The 15,048-nt window shown below is 46.9% G+C and overlaps 2 protein-coding genes across 4 annotated transcripts in view; one reads left to right on the top strand and one right to left on the bottom strand.

Moving 5' to 3' along the window:
• Nucleotides 1–15,048, top strand: part of ltk (leukocyte receptor tyrosine kinase) — a 183,055-nt gene that overhangs the window by 38,263 nt on the left and 129,744 nt on the right. The window lies entirely within an intron of this gene.
• On the bottom strand, nt 11,436–12,208 carry LOC144506977 (large ribosomal subunit protein uL6). Its single transcript, XM_078233460.1, has one exon. It carries the CDS (start codon nt 12,190–12,192, stop codon nt 11,614–11,616), a length of 579 nt encoding a protein of 192 aa, XP_078089586.1. The 5' UTR covers nt 12,193–12,208; the 3' UTR covers nt 11,436–11,613.

The following is a 15,048-nucleotide window of genomic DNA, read 5'->3' as shown; positions in this document are numbered from 1 at the left end:
TGTTGTGCGTAAATTGGTTGCCGCCTTTCAAAGAACAAAGGAAATTACAGTACAGGAACAGGTCCTTCGGCCTGCCAAGTCTGCACCAACCATGCTGCCCATCTGAACTAAAATCCACTACCCTTCCGGGGACCAAATCCCTCTATTCCCATCCTATTCATGTATTTGTCAAGACGTCCCTTAAATATCACTATCGTATCTGCTTACACTACCTTGCCTGGCAGCGGGTTCCAGGCACCCACCACCCTTTGTGTAAAAAACTTGTCTCACACATCTCCTTTAAACCTCGCCCTTGCACCTTAAACCTATGCCCCCGAGTAATTGATTCTTCCTCCCTGGGAAAAAACTTCTGACCATCCACTCTCTCCATGACCCTCATAATCTTGTAGACTTCTCTCAACCTCTGTCGTTCCAGTGAGAACAAACCAAGTTTCTATAACCCCTCCTCATAGCTAATACCCTCTATACCAGGCAACATCCTGGTAAATCTTTTCTGTACCCTCTCCAAAGCCTCCACATCCTTCTGGTAGCGTGGCGACCAGAATTGAACACTATATTCCAAGTACGGCCAAATTTAGGTTTTATAAAGCTGCAACGTGACTTGCCAATTTTTAAACTCAATACCCTGACCAATGAAGGCAAGCATGCTGTATGCCTTCTTGACTACCTTCTCCACCTGCCACTTTCAGTGGCCTGTGTACCTGTACACCCAGATCCCTCTGCCTATCAGTACTCTTAAGGGTTCTTCCAAAATGCATTACCTCACATTTGTCCGGATTAAACTCCATCTACCATCTCTTTGCCCAAGTCTCCAACCGATCTATATCCTGCTATATCCTCTGACGATCCTCATCGCTATCCACAATTCCACCAACCTTTGTGTCGTCCGCAAACGTACTAATCAAATGAGTTACATTTTCCTCCAAATCATTTATAAAGATTACAAACAGCAAAGGTCCCAGCACTGATCCCTGAGGAAGTGCTGGGATCCTTGCTGCTTGTAATATATATCTAAAGCATATATATTTCTACATGACAATGGTGACTACACTTCAAAAAGTGCTTAATTGGCTGCCAGGTACTTTGGCGTGTCCTGAGGCAAGGAAAGGCAATTTCTCCCTTTAACTCGTACTTTTCCAAATTCTTTTCAAACTTTTCCAGTTACCTGGTAAATTATGGTCCAATTCTACATTTTCTTGGAATCTGCAGGATAAGAAAATGAAAGAACTTGTATTTATTTTGCATCTCAATGACCTCAGGACATTGTCTCACAGTCCTTTACAACTGATGCTGTACCATTGAAACGTAATCACTGCTGTTGCCGAATTGAATTACGAGTGCATTCCTGATGCTTCATGCTTTAGTTTCCTAATATTCAGTTGCTTTTTGGGGATAGCATGATATAGGATAAGAATCATAGAACAAAGGAATGGTATAGGACTTGGATTTGATCAGTTGAAATTTAAGTGAGAATTATACAGCTGGAAAAGGTACTTAATTTATTTTCCTATTCTGTATCTCAGTCAAAGGTGCTATATAACTGCAAGTCTCCTTTTACTTTCCCTTGTTCATTGACTGTCTCAGGGTGGTGGTGAGCCAGGGTTTAAACAGATGCACCTGATCTGCATGATTTCATATGTTTCATCTTGTTGCCCCTTCAAGTGATGGTGTCACCCTGACTTCTATTTAATAGTAGGCATTTAGCTTCAGATGTTTGTGCAAATGGTCACAGACTAGATGCATGTAAATGCAATGGAACTCCTGTTTTGATTTGATTTATTATTGTCACATGCACTGAGATACAGGAAAAGTATTGTTTTGCGTGCTATATAGACAAATCATACCATACATAGCTCGCAAAGAATCGCCACACTCTGGCGCCATCTTGAAACATGGGTATGGTTAGTCCACAGTGAGATCAGTAACACATTCCCGTTCTCTCTCCATTCCCTGTGTCGTGGGGACTGACTGCAAGTATTTTAGGGCCTTGTGTCAAGGTCAGGTTTTGCAAATTAAAGGAATGCCCTACCAACAGGGGAAAGAAATAAAGTTTTAAAATGAACTAAAATAATAAAGACAGCAACTAGCACAATGGCCTCTGCACTGAAGCATACATTTTCCCACAGGTTGTTTAAAGTTTAAAAGGTTATTTATTAGTGTCACAAGTAGGCTTACATTAACACTGCAATGAAGTTACTGTGAAAAACCCCTAGTCGCCACACTCCGGCGCTTATTCGGGTACACTGAGGGAGAATTTAGCATGGCCAGCACGTCTTTCAGACTGTGGGAGAAAACCGGAGCACCCAAAGGAAACCCACGCAGACTTGAGGAGAACGTGCGGATTCAGCACAGACCCAAGCTGGGAATTGAACCCAGGTCCCTGGCGCCATGAGGCAGCAGTGCTAACCACTGTGCCACCGTACTGCTGGTTGCGGTTGTCAGTGTAGAGCCGAGGTAGCAGAATTTTATGACTGCTCTGCTTCTGACTGTTGTGTCTCCAATACTCTGACCCATAACTACAGTTTTCCCGACACTAATGGGGAGGGAGAATATGACACAGGCAGGGGACTGAGGACCCCTGAGCCTTTGGAGCTACTCTTCATTCTGGGCAGCTGGTGCAGCATCACCAGCATAGAGATGGTCCTGGTCAGGGCATGCCGCAGGTTCTGTATGAAAGGATGATGGTGTTGGGAAAAGAAGCTTTTATGCTGTAGACATGACATCCAGACAGCCCTATACAGGAATGTGGTGGGCAGATAACCATGGCCTCTTATGACTGTTTTCTATTGGGAAGACAATATGTCCTGCCACCAAGACACTTGTAGCTGGTTTAGACATGGATACTCTACCGATTAGGATTTTTGGCATCCATTCCCTTCTGTTGCTTGAAGGGGTTTAATTGGACAAACACAGGCCTATAAAACTCAGAAAGGATTTGATAAGGTACACTTTTTTTTTGTTTATACATCCAATTCAGAGTCTCAACAAGTGAGACATTCCCAATCCAAGCTGACAAGGCAGGGCCTCTCACTTCCTGTCTTGGGCTTGGTCTACATGATCCAAGCTGATTGGAGCAGGCATTGCACCTCCTCCAAGGCTTGATCTCATTTGCATCTTAGCCAAAAGGTCGAGATGCCGCTTTAAAAAATTGCTTCAAATAAGCCCTAGTGTAACTTCATGACTTCAAACAAGTGCAGCACATTGATACTACACTTTTTTTTTGTATTTTTATTCCAATTCAATCAAATCAAGTCCAATTTAGAGTCTCAACAAGTTGAGACATTCCCAATCCAAGCTGACAAGACAGGGCCTCCACTCCTATCTTGGGCCTGATCTACATGAGCCAAGCTGATTGGAGTAGATGCAGACTCTCCTCCTCCAAGGCTTGATCTCATTTGCATCTTAGCCAAAAGGTCGAGATGCCGCTTTTAAAAATTGCTTCAAATGAAGCTTAAATGTAACCTAATGACCTCAACCAAGCACAGCATCCTATCCATTTTTTTAAATATACTTTTCCAATTCAATCAAATCAAGTCCAATTCAGAGTCTCAACAAGTTGAGACATTTCCGATCCAAGCTGACAAGACAGGGTATGTGATGCACTATCAATAAGGCGAAAGACTACCGATATGCCAATATAAGTGTAGGCTTTTATTCACAACAGAATCAGGAGCAGATCCCAACAATTAACCGACCTGGACTGAACAAGGGGGAGGAGACAGCCACCTTTATACTAGGTGCTGAGGGGAGGAACCAAACTGGAAGGGGATGTGTCCAGGTATGACAAGCACACACAACGGTGGTCCATATAGGACAAAGGCACAACTGAGGTCCACCACATTCACCCCTTCCTTTTAAAAAAACAACACGGGGGTGAAGCGGAAACAATATCACAAGTCCAGACGAACCGGTGGCTTGATCCGCCGTCGCGATCGTCGTAGTGCAGGTCGCAGAGTCGTCCGAGCAGGGAGCGATGTCGGCCCAGGCTCCGTACAGTGAGCGTCGAGAGAAGGCGCTGGGTGGTGTGAAGCGGACCGATCCGTCGTCCCGTCCAGTCGTCGGGTACTGCGTGGCGACGGCTCCGGCGACTCAAGCGAGCTGTACATAGGGGCGAGAGGAATGGGCTGTGGCCCTGGTGGCGTATGGGGAACAGTGGGAACCGGAGCTGGGGGGTGGGGGGCTGCAACAGGCTCTGGGCACACTACATTGGGGACAGGGACTGAGGGAGGAAGAGGCGTAGCAGTCTCCGAATGGACGACACCAGGGACCGTGGGGCGGAAGGACGTGGTGACCTCCGGGGCACCCGCGGGTGCCAAGTCACGGACAGAAACCGTGTCCTCCCGCCCATCAGGGTACGCTACATAAGCATATTGGGGATTAGCATGGAGCAGTTGGACCTCCTCGACCAAGGGATCTGCCTTATGGGTCCGGACATGCTTCCGAAGCAGGACGGGTCCCGGGGACATCAGCCAATCCGGGAGCGAAGTACCCGAGGAGGACTTCCTGGGAAATGAAAACATCCGCTCGTGAGGGGTCGTATTGGTCGCTGTGCACAAGAGTGACCTAATGGAATGTAATGCGTCCGGAAGGACGTCTTGCCAACGGCTGACTGGAAGGCCCCTAGACCGTAACGCTAATAGAACGGCCTTCCAGACGGTTGCGTTCTCCCGCTCTACTTGACCATTGCCCCTGGGGTTATAGCTAGTGGTGCGGCTGGAGGCAACGCCTTTGGCGAGCAGGTACTGCCTCAGCTCATCACTCATGAAAGAGGACCCACGGTCGCTATGAATATAGGCTGGGAAGCCGAACAGGGTGAAGAGCTTCTTCAGGGTCCGAATCACTGTAGCCGTGGTCATGTCCGAGCAGGGGAAGGCAAAAGGGAAACGTGAGTATTCGTCAATGATATTCAGGAAATAAACATTGCGGTTAGAGGAGGGGAGGGGGCCTTTAAAATCAACGCTAAGGCGCTCGAACGCGCGAGTGGCCTTTACAAGGTGCGCCCTACCTGGCCGGTAGAACTGCGGTTTGCACTCAGCGCAGACCCTGCATTGCCTGGTAATCGTCCGGACTTCCTCAAGGGAGAAGGGCAGGTTACGGGACTTGACAAAATGGAAAAATCTGGTGACACCCGGGTGACAGAGGTCGTTATGGAGGGACTGTAACTGGTCTAGTTGGGCACTGGCACATGATCCACGGGACAGGGCGTCTGGGGGCTCATTGAGCTTCCCAGGCCGGTACATGATGTCATATCTGTAGGTGGAGAGCTCAATCCTCCACCGCAAGATCTTGTCATTCTTAATCTTGCCCTTTTGCCTGGTGTTAAACAGGAAGGCAACTGACCGCTGGTCCGTAATTAAGGTGAATCGTTGGCCCGCGAGATAATGGCGCCAGTGCCGGACGGCTTCCACGATGGCCTGGGCCTCCTTCTCGACCGAGGAGTGTCGAATCTCAGGGCCTTGTAAGGTCCGGGAAAAGAAGGCCACCGGACGGCCCCTCTGGTTAAGGGTGGCAGCTAGGGCAAAGTCAGACGCATCACTTTCCACTTGGAATGGGATGGATTCGTCCACAGCGTGCATCGCGGCCTTCGCGATGTCCGCTTTGATGTCATCGAAGGCCCGACAGGCCTCCTCCGCCAGGGGAAAAGAGGTCGATTTTAGGAGCGGACGGGCTTTATCTGCGTAACGGGGAACCCACTGGGCATAATAGGAGAAGAAGCCCAGGCATCTCCTCAGTGCTTTGAGGGTAGTAGGGAGGGGAAGCTGCATAAGGGGACGCATACGGGCTGGGTCGGGGCCAAGGACACCATTTTCTATCACGTACCCAAGGATGGCGAGGCGGCGTGTCCGGAAAACACACTTCGCCTCATTGTATGTGAGGTTCAGGAGAGTAGCCGTACGAAGGAATTTTTGTAGGTTGGCATCATGGCCGCAGATGGTGACGTTATCCAGATACGGGAAAGTGGCCCGTAGTCCGTGCTGGTCCACCATTTGATCCATGGCCCGTTGGAAGACTGAGACCCCATTGGTGACACCAAAGGGGACTCGGAGGAACTGGTAGAGGCGGCCATCCGCCTCAAAGGCAGTGTATGGGCGATCCTCCGAGCGGATAGGGAGCTGGTGGTAAGCTGATTTCAAATCGATCGTTGAAAAAACCCTATAGTGCGCGATGTGGTTGACTATGTCCGCGATACGGGGAAGAGGATATGCATCTAGTTGGGTATACCTGTTTATGGTCTGGCTGTAGTCAATCACCATGCGGTGTTTCTCCCCCGATTTAACTACGACCACTTGCGCCCTCCAGGGGCTGGTGCTGGCCTGGATAATCCCTTCCTGGAGCAAACGTTGTACCTCGGACCGAATGAAGGCCCGGTCATCCGCACTATAGCGCCTACTCTTGGTGGGTATAGGCCTACAATCCGGGGTGAGGTTATCAAATAACGGGGGGGGGGGTGATCTTGAGGGTCGAGAGACTGCAGGTGGTGCGCGAGGGGCGCTGCCGTGACGGCGCCTTGCAGACGGAGAGCGGGGGATAAGGGCCATCATACTGCAGGGTGACGCTCCTATGATGGCTGAGGAAATCTAACCCCAGCAGTACAGCTGCACAGAGTCGCGGCAGCACGAGGAGCCGAAAACGCTCGTAGACTGTGCCCTGTACCGTCAGCGTCACCAAGCAGCACCCGAGGACCTCCACCGAGTGAGAATTCGAGGCCATGGAGATGGTCTGGCTCCAGGGTCGCACGGGAAGGGCATATTGACGCACTGTGCGAGGGTGTATAAAACTTTCCGTGCTCCCACAGTCAAACAGGCAGTTTTCTGCATAACCATTTACCTTGATCTCCATTATGGACTTGGAGAGTTGATGTGGCTGCGACTGGTCCAGGCAAATCGATGCCACTGTTGAATTAAAGAAGAATCCATCTTCGTCGCCGTCTGATGACGTCACGGATGAAGCTTCCTGCTCAGCTTGCCTTGATGCCAGTCTCAAAGATGGCGACTCCCGCACTTCCGGTGACCGCATCAAAGATGGCGATTCCCGCACTTCCGGTGACCGCATCCAAGATGGCGATTCGCGCGCAGCCGCCGCCTGCATCAAAGATGGCCGCGCCCTCGGAGCACACATGGCTCCACGAGTCTTCAGAAGCGGCTTTGCTCTGCAGACTTTAACAAAGTGGCCTAGCTTACCGCATCCGGAGCAAATCGCGTCCTTTGCCGGGCAGTGACGCCGAGGGTGCTTAGGGAGGCCACAAAAGTAACATTTGGGCCCTGCGGGAGCAGCCGTCGCAGTGGAGCCGTCGGTGGAACGGGATCCAAGGTAAGACCCGAGATTATGGGAGGCTGCTTCTAACGTTTCAGCCATCGTGGCCGTTTTCCGGAGGTCTAGGTCATTTTGTTCCAGCAGACGCTGCTGGATGTATGTAGACTCAATGCCCGCAACGTAGGCGTCACGGATCAGATCCTCCGTGTTCTGAGCTGCTGAAACAGCCTTACAGTCGCATGCTCGGGCGAGGACTCGCAGGGCGTGCAGAAATTGGGCGCACGATTCTCCTGGCTGCTGTTTGCGGGTAGTTAGGAGGTGTCTGGCGTAAACCACGTTAGGGCTCTTTCGGAACTGCCCTTTTAGGAGTTCGATAGCGTCCGCGTAAGTAGCAGCGTCCCGGAAGATTCCATAGACAGTTTCGCTTACCCGGGCGCGGAGCACGTGGAGTTTAGCAGCGTCGGTGTCGATGGCCGTAGCGGTGTCGACGAATGCTTCGAAGCAGTCCAACCAATGATCAAATTTATCAGAGGCTCCAACCTCTTGAGGGTCTAAAGCTAACTTGTCGGGTTTTAGAAACTGCTCCATACTAGTAACTGTTGTGAATAAAATTGATGCACTATCAATAAGGCGAAAGACTACCGATATGCCAATATAAGTGTAGGCTTTTATTCACAACAGAATCAGGAGCAGATCCCAACAATTAACCGACCTGGACTGAACAAGGGGGAGGAGACAGCCACCTTTATACTAGGTGCTGAGGGGAGGAACCAAACTGGAAGGGGATGTGTCCAGGTATGACAACACACACAACGGTGGTCCATATAGGACAAAGGCACAACTGAGGTCCACCACAGTATGCGACCCTTGACCCTGTCTTGGGCCTGATCTACATGAGCCAAGCTGATTGGAGTAGGCAGATGGCTCCACCCCCAAGGCTTGATCTCATTTGCATCTTAGCCAAAAGGCCAAGATGCTGCTTTTAAAAATTGCTTCATATGAAAATGAAGCTTAAATGCAACCCAGTGGCCACGACCAAGTGCAGCATCACTAGATCACACTTGATCTTAGCCAAAAGGTCAAGAAGGACCTGGGGGTCATAAATAAATCCAACTAGGAATAAATGAGAAACATCTTTATGCAGAGGGTGGTTAGGACGTGGAACTTGTGGAGTGGTTAGAACGTGAAACCACATGAAGTAATTGAGGCAAATAGCATAGTTGCATTTCAGAGAAAGTCAAATAAGGTCATGAGAGAGAAAGGAATAGATTAATGTGCAGATAGGGTGATGTAAGCTGAGATGAAGTTCACATGGTGCAGTGTAGCCTCTATGCTGAAAATTTTATTTAATTCTATGTAATAGAAAGGGTTCAAGGCAGCAGCCACTTTAACAGCTGTTGGCTTAGCCCCTGTTGCAAAACTTTGCTGAAAGTCTGGCTTAAGGAGACAGCATCCCTGGTAAACAATGAAGGCAGGTCATTCTTGCACGTCCTGTACTTTCTCCAATACTAGCAAATAGATTGCATCCCAGTCAGAATCCTATCTTAAATGTAATTCTGCAACATGACTTGTAACTGGCAACAAATTGCAAGGTTGCAAAATCAAATTGGATGATTCAAATGGTAGGCCTGAAGTTGAACCATGCAATGAAACACATGTCAATAGTCTGCTTGGAAACTGAATGTAGTGGATAAATGAAATTCTGAAGGCATTCACCACCCTCCTCGAAATGGCTGGACCTACTCTTCTCCAGACCTACTCTTCTGCTGTTCTTCTAACAGCAGTATTATGAAGTAACTTTGTATGCAGTACACAAAAGAATGATCAGTCACATGTTTTCCTACAAAATAGGAGATTATGTTCGGCATAAATAGCTGTAGACACTATGAGAACATAACAAATGGACAATCAAAGCTTTAGTACGTTCTTGGTACGAAACCCTGAAAGCTGCAACATTGAGTTCTTTATGTATGTATGTTTTTGGAGACTTTTTTTATTAGTGTCACAAGTTGGCTTACATTAACACTGCAATGAAGTTACTGTGAAAATTCCCTAGCCGCCACACTCCGGTGCCTGTTTGGGGACACTGAGGGAGGATTTAGCATGGCCAAAGCACCTAACCAGCACGTCTTTCATACTGTGGGAGGAAACCGGAGCACCCAGAGGAAACACGCGCAGACACAGGGAGAACATGCAGACTCCACACAGATAGTGACCCAAGCCGGGAATCGAACCTGGGTCCCTGGCGCTGTGAGGCATCAGTGCTAACCACTGTGCCACAGTGGACTTCATAAAGGTTCACCAAATTTGCAGTGGCCTCTCAGCCCAATGTGGATGCATCCCGGCGAAGAAATGGATCTGAGGCCTCGTGCATTGCTTCCCACTTCCATGTCAGGCCAATGTGACAGAAGTCTCTCATCAGGGCATCAGATTTTCATTGGAGAACCATAGAACCATAGAACCATAGTGTGGCTCATGAACGTAGTGGCATCATGGGGCTTTGCATAGTGCTGTGAAGCCATGGGAAGTTCCCCTTGCTGCTTAATGTAGGTATTAATTTGTTCATTTGTTAATGCTGCACAATATGATTTCAACCCAGTAGAGGTGGCGATAAAGAAGGAAATGTATCCCATGCAGTAAAAGCTGAAACTGTGACACTGGCAACGAACGTCGGCATCTCCACATCAACGAAAGGTTACCCAGGAAATTAAAACCTTTCGCTCATACTGCTTCATCATACTTCCACTTGTACAGCTTAGTAAAGAATGTTTGCGGCCTGGAGGGGTTGCTTGTGGAGGTTAACGAGAAGTTTATAATTAGCATGGGGCGTTTGGGTCATTGGGGCGATTGATATAATGCATACACGGTGGCGAGTGACAATTCATGCCATCTATCATACATAACCAGGGATGATTCATACTTACAATGATGGGTAACAAAGTTGGGATTGGCACTGTGCAGTAGTTCAAGAAGGTGCCTCACCACCACCTTCTTAAGGGCAAGAAGGTTCAATAATCAGAGGACAGCAATATGAGGTGAATGGCAAAAGAACCAACAACAACATGAGGAAAAGCTTTTTTACGCAGTGAATAGTTAGGATCTGGAATGCACTGCCTGAGAGTGTGGTGGTGGAAGATTCAATTGAGGCTTTCAAAAGGAAATTGGATAATTATCTGAAGAAAACATTTTTTGCAGGGCTATGTGGAAAAGACAAGGGAGTGGAATTAGCTGACTTATCCTTAGAAAGACCCAGCACAGGCGTGACAGGCTAAATGACCTTCCTCTGTGCTGTAACCATTCTAAGAAATATTGGCCTTGCTAGTGACCTCCATATCCCATGGGTGAATAAACAAAAAAGACGGGTAAGTGGGGATGACCAGTTATGGAATTGAAGGCAAAGTATTGAGGACAAAAGTGGATAGGAAACTGGCTGAGTTGCAGAAGAGGGAGAGAGTGAGGTTAATGGATAGGCAGTCTAATTGGCAGGGTACCTTTCAGGAGAGAAATTAGAAAATACTTCTCCGTGCACAAGTTTGTAAAACTTTCTCTCTCTATTGCAAACGGCAAGCGTTTGATCAGTTGTTAATTTTAAATAGATTTTTAGGTATGAAGGAGTGTGAAGCAAAGGCGGGTTTATGAAGTTAGGCCACTCAGCCAAGATCTCATTGCATAGCAGAACAGGCTTGGTTGGTAAAATGGCTGACCCTTGTTCCTATGTTCATATACTGTGCATGGTGGGTAAGTGAGGATGATTCTTACAGTGCATGATGGGTAAGTGAGGATGATTGTTACTGTGCATGATGGGTAAGCATGGATGATCCTTACAGTGCATGATGGGTAAGTGAGGATGATTGTTACTGTGCATGATGGGTAATCATGGATGATCCTTACAGTGCATGATGGGTAAGTGAGGATGATTCTTACAGTGCATGATGGGTGAGTGAGGATGATTGTTACAGTGCATGATGGGTAAGCATCGATGATCCTTACAGTGCATGATGGGTAAGTGAGGATGATTGTTACTGTGCCTGATGGGTAATCATGGATGATCCTTACAGTGCATGATGGGTAAGTGAGGATGATTCTTACAGTGCATGATGGGTAAGTGAGGATGATTGTTACTGTGCATGATGGGTAATCATGGATGACCCTTACAGTGCATGATGGGTAAGTGAGGATGATTCTTTTTTTTTCAGTCCATAAAATTTATTAATGGTTTCTATCTGAGAGCAGCTATTCAGAGAACTGTGGAATCACAGTGGTCTTTTCGCTCACATAGATGCCATCCAGGAATTTACGAATATCCTTCTTTTTCACTGTTGTTGCTTGTTGAATGAGAGCAGCTTTAATCCATTATGTCTATGCTGAGGTGTCAACAACTGCACCCTTCTCAGAGACGTAAATACCATCCAAGAATTTTCGGATATCCTTGTTTTTGACTGTTGTTGCCTGTTGAATCAGGGCAGCAGAGTTTGACACGAGTTCAATGTCGTTTCCTTCAAGGACAAGCTCATCTTTCTGGGCCTGGGAAACTATACATGAAACACCTGGCTTCATTCGAACTCTACGAATATACTTTTCTCCCAGGAAGTTACGGATTTCTACCAGAGATCCTGTTTCCTGAACAACCACGTTAATGGGGAAATGAGCATACACTGATCTCATCTTGTAACGGAAACCTATGGTGACACCCTTGATCATGTTCTGCACGTGACTACAGATTGTCCGCACCGTGGCCAACTCCTTTCTGTTACCCCACCATTTGTCAACTCGAAGCTTCTTTTTCTTGGTGCCAAGAAGGCTGAGTTCCAGGTTAATGTGGTTAAATTCCCTGCGCAATGTTCCTCGAGGCCCCTTTACAATGACAGTGCGGCCTTTCAAAGTCACATCAACACTGTCAGGAATGTCAACAATCTGGTTACTGAGAATGGTCTTCATTCTCGCTCAAGATGGAGGAAAGTTGCATGATTTGTAAGTAAGGGTGATTCTCACAGTGCATGATGGGTGACAGGTTAGTTTTTATCATACATTCTGTTAACTCTCTTACTTGCTGTCTCTTGCTCATTCCCCACACTCTCTAGTTCAGCATTGGACTCCCTCTTGCATCTCGCTTTTGCTTCTGTTGACATCTCGTAAAACCTGATCCCTGTCCATGATATCACGACAGCTAACTGTTGCAACAGAAATATTTCCACATTAGAAACAGTCTTTTTCAAGAGAAAACTGAACTCTCTTGTCCTCTGTACCATGAATGAACATGTTATGTTCAGAAATAAATATTTGTTTATTATAGGAACTACCCAAGGGGCTTAGGACTGACCAGTGAGCACTGTGAGACTGACTGAGACAAGTGTAAGGGGGATTAAGTACAGTCTAGAAACTGCAGATGGACGCTGCTCTTTTAATGACTTAATCTGATCCGTGCTGTTTTACTGGATGTTATAGAATCTAATTGGCATCATTTGACTATTTGAATTAGGCCGTTTTGACCAAAGGTCATAGACATAAAATTGAGTACACGTGCAGATAATTACCCTCTGTCATTCAGTTGAAACTCAGTGTAAGTATGCAATGCATGGGCATGTAATTTTGTGTTTGCATCAAAGTTATGGGAACAGTGACCAACTGTTAGCAGGGCCCATGTGCTCATCTCAACCAAGATCACACGGTCTACCCATAATTAAATCAAAGAATTAAGAATCATGTTGCCTTTCAGTATGTCAACAGATTTAGAGGGAACCATTAGAGAGGCAAAATAGACTTAAAGTGACTGTGTCCTGTGATTAAAAACCAACAATTGTCCTTCACAGGCGATGACCATTGCTCCTTTTGAAATGCTCCCATTTGATTGTTTCTAGCGAATAATGCCTAAGGCAAGGGGCAGAATGTGTGGACACCACAGAGATTCAGGGAGACTCTCATATTGAGTCTCAGATATCCTTTTGTCACAGTCTGGTGTAGAGAGGACCTGCTATGAAATTCAAAACCACTTACTCAAATACGGGAACAAACTTGCCAACAAACTCAGGGCAGGGGCCTGTTCTTGAGTTGTGGGATGCTAGCCTGCGTTTTGTGGTCTTCTCATTTTAAAAGAAGATCTTAATTCTCTTTACCCTTCTCTTTCCTCCTTAATCAGATCATGGCATAATGTCACTGGTGGCCATTCCTCTTTTTCTGCGTGTGTGCCATGCGTGTGTGCATGTGTGTGTGTGTGCATGCATGTGTGCGTGCATGTATGCATGCGTGCCGTGCGTGTAACGCTAGACCAAAAGGTTGGAAAGATTGCAACACAAACGCCAGAAAATGATTCAGAACTCAGATTATTCTTCTTATGCCAGCAACACCTTTACAGACACCAAACCCCAGTAAAGATTTACCATTATCAAAATTACCAAGGCCGGAATTCTCTGGTCTCATGCCATTGTCAGTGTGCACGGAGAATTTGGCATTCAGCCAAATCTCCATTCTCAGCAGGAGTACTGGAGAATTCCAGCCACGAGTGAGGTTGCAGAATTCTGGCCCAGGGGTTTTTGCTTGGGTTGGCCCAGTGCAGATGGTTTTCTTCTGGTAGATGTCTGAACATTCACTCGATGCTTTTTCCTCAGCTGGCATCTGTCCCTGTGACACCCGAGAAAATGCAATCTGAACTCACTACTGCTTTAACTTCAGAGCAAGTGAATTGAGCCGTGGCTGCTGCCTTCACTCAAAGCCTAAGAAGAAAGATTCTGACACCAAGTTATTGGCATGTGGAATGTCTTGCTCATTGTGATCGACACAAAATAGACTCCGGTCTTCAATTAAGCACCGGAAAATTATTTAAGGTCTTTGAGGAAAAATAATCCTTTGGAGCAGAAAGAGGAAAATCAGAACATACAGTGAAATCAGATTGAGTCAACCTCTGCTCACACAAACTTCCACTTCTGTCAAGATTATCAACCATCCCTGCCAGCAAAATAGGAAAAAGAACAATTTCCGCGATTAGCTGAAATGACATATTGATCGATCTGGGTTCGCAAAACTTTTGTTGGGCGCCACCGAGAGGTATGCACCGGAAATCTACCACCTCGCCTGCCACATCAGAGTGGGCGAGGGGCAGACATCAGAAATGTCCGTTGACCTCGGGCGGAAATTTCCGGTCTCGCAAGACCATAAAATCCCACCCAAAGTCCGGGGCTCTTGCGACTACGCCAACCATTCAGAGGAGACCTAAGCATGTTCAAATACCTCTGTGAAGTGATTTGCAAAGCGTGCGGGTATGATTAAACCATTGGGAAGGTTCAAAGTGTTATCGATTGCCGTCTCCCTTCAATTTCACCTTCTCTCCAATGTGCCAAAGTACTTTTTAAATTATTTGTTTCATGGGATGTGGGTATAGCTGCCAAGCCCAACATTCATCGGCCATCCCTCATTGCCCTGATGCTAACATGCCCATGTTTCTACTTCTATCATCCAGTTCTGGATGATTCAGAACAGCTCTTATGAGACCTTTTGAATGAAGAAAGAAAGCAATCCAGCTGTTGCTATTCCATAAAGGAGTAATGAATGAGTAGAAAGGGAGGAAACCAATAACGCAAACCCTACAAAACTGGTACATGTTCATTTAAACAATAAATAGGCTCATGCTGTTATTTTATCACAAAGGTCTCATCACCTTCCTGATAGCCACATGCAGCCTCTCATGTGCTTCATGTGTCTATCATTTCAATTGGTTTTGCCCTACAGACCAGCATTCTCATTCTCAATGATTTATTATATTGTACGTATTGAGAAGTTATCCTGAGGGGAGCTCAATGT

This window comes from Mustelus asterias, chromosome 18 (genome assembly GCF_964213995.1).
Source record: "Mustelus asterias chromosome 18, sMusAst1.hap1.1, whole genome shotgun sequence".
NCBI lineage: Eukaryota > Metazoa > Chordata > Chondrichthyes > Carcharhiniformes > Triakidae > Mustelus > Mustelus asterias.
This window is presented reverse-complemented; position numbering and strand designations above follow the sequence as displayed.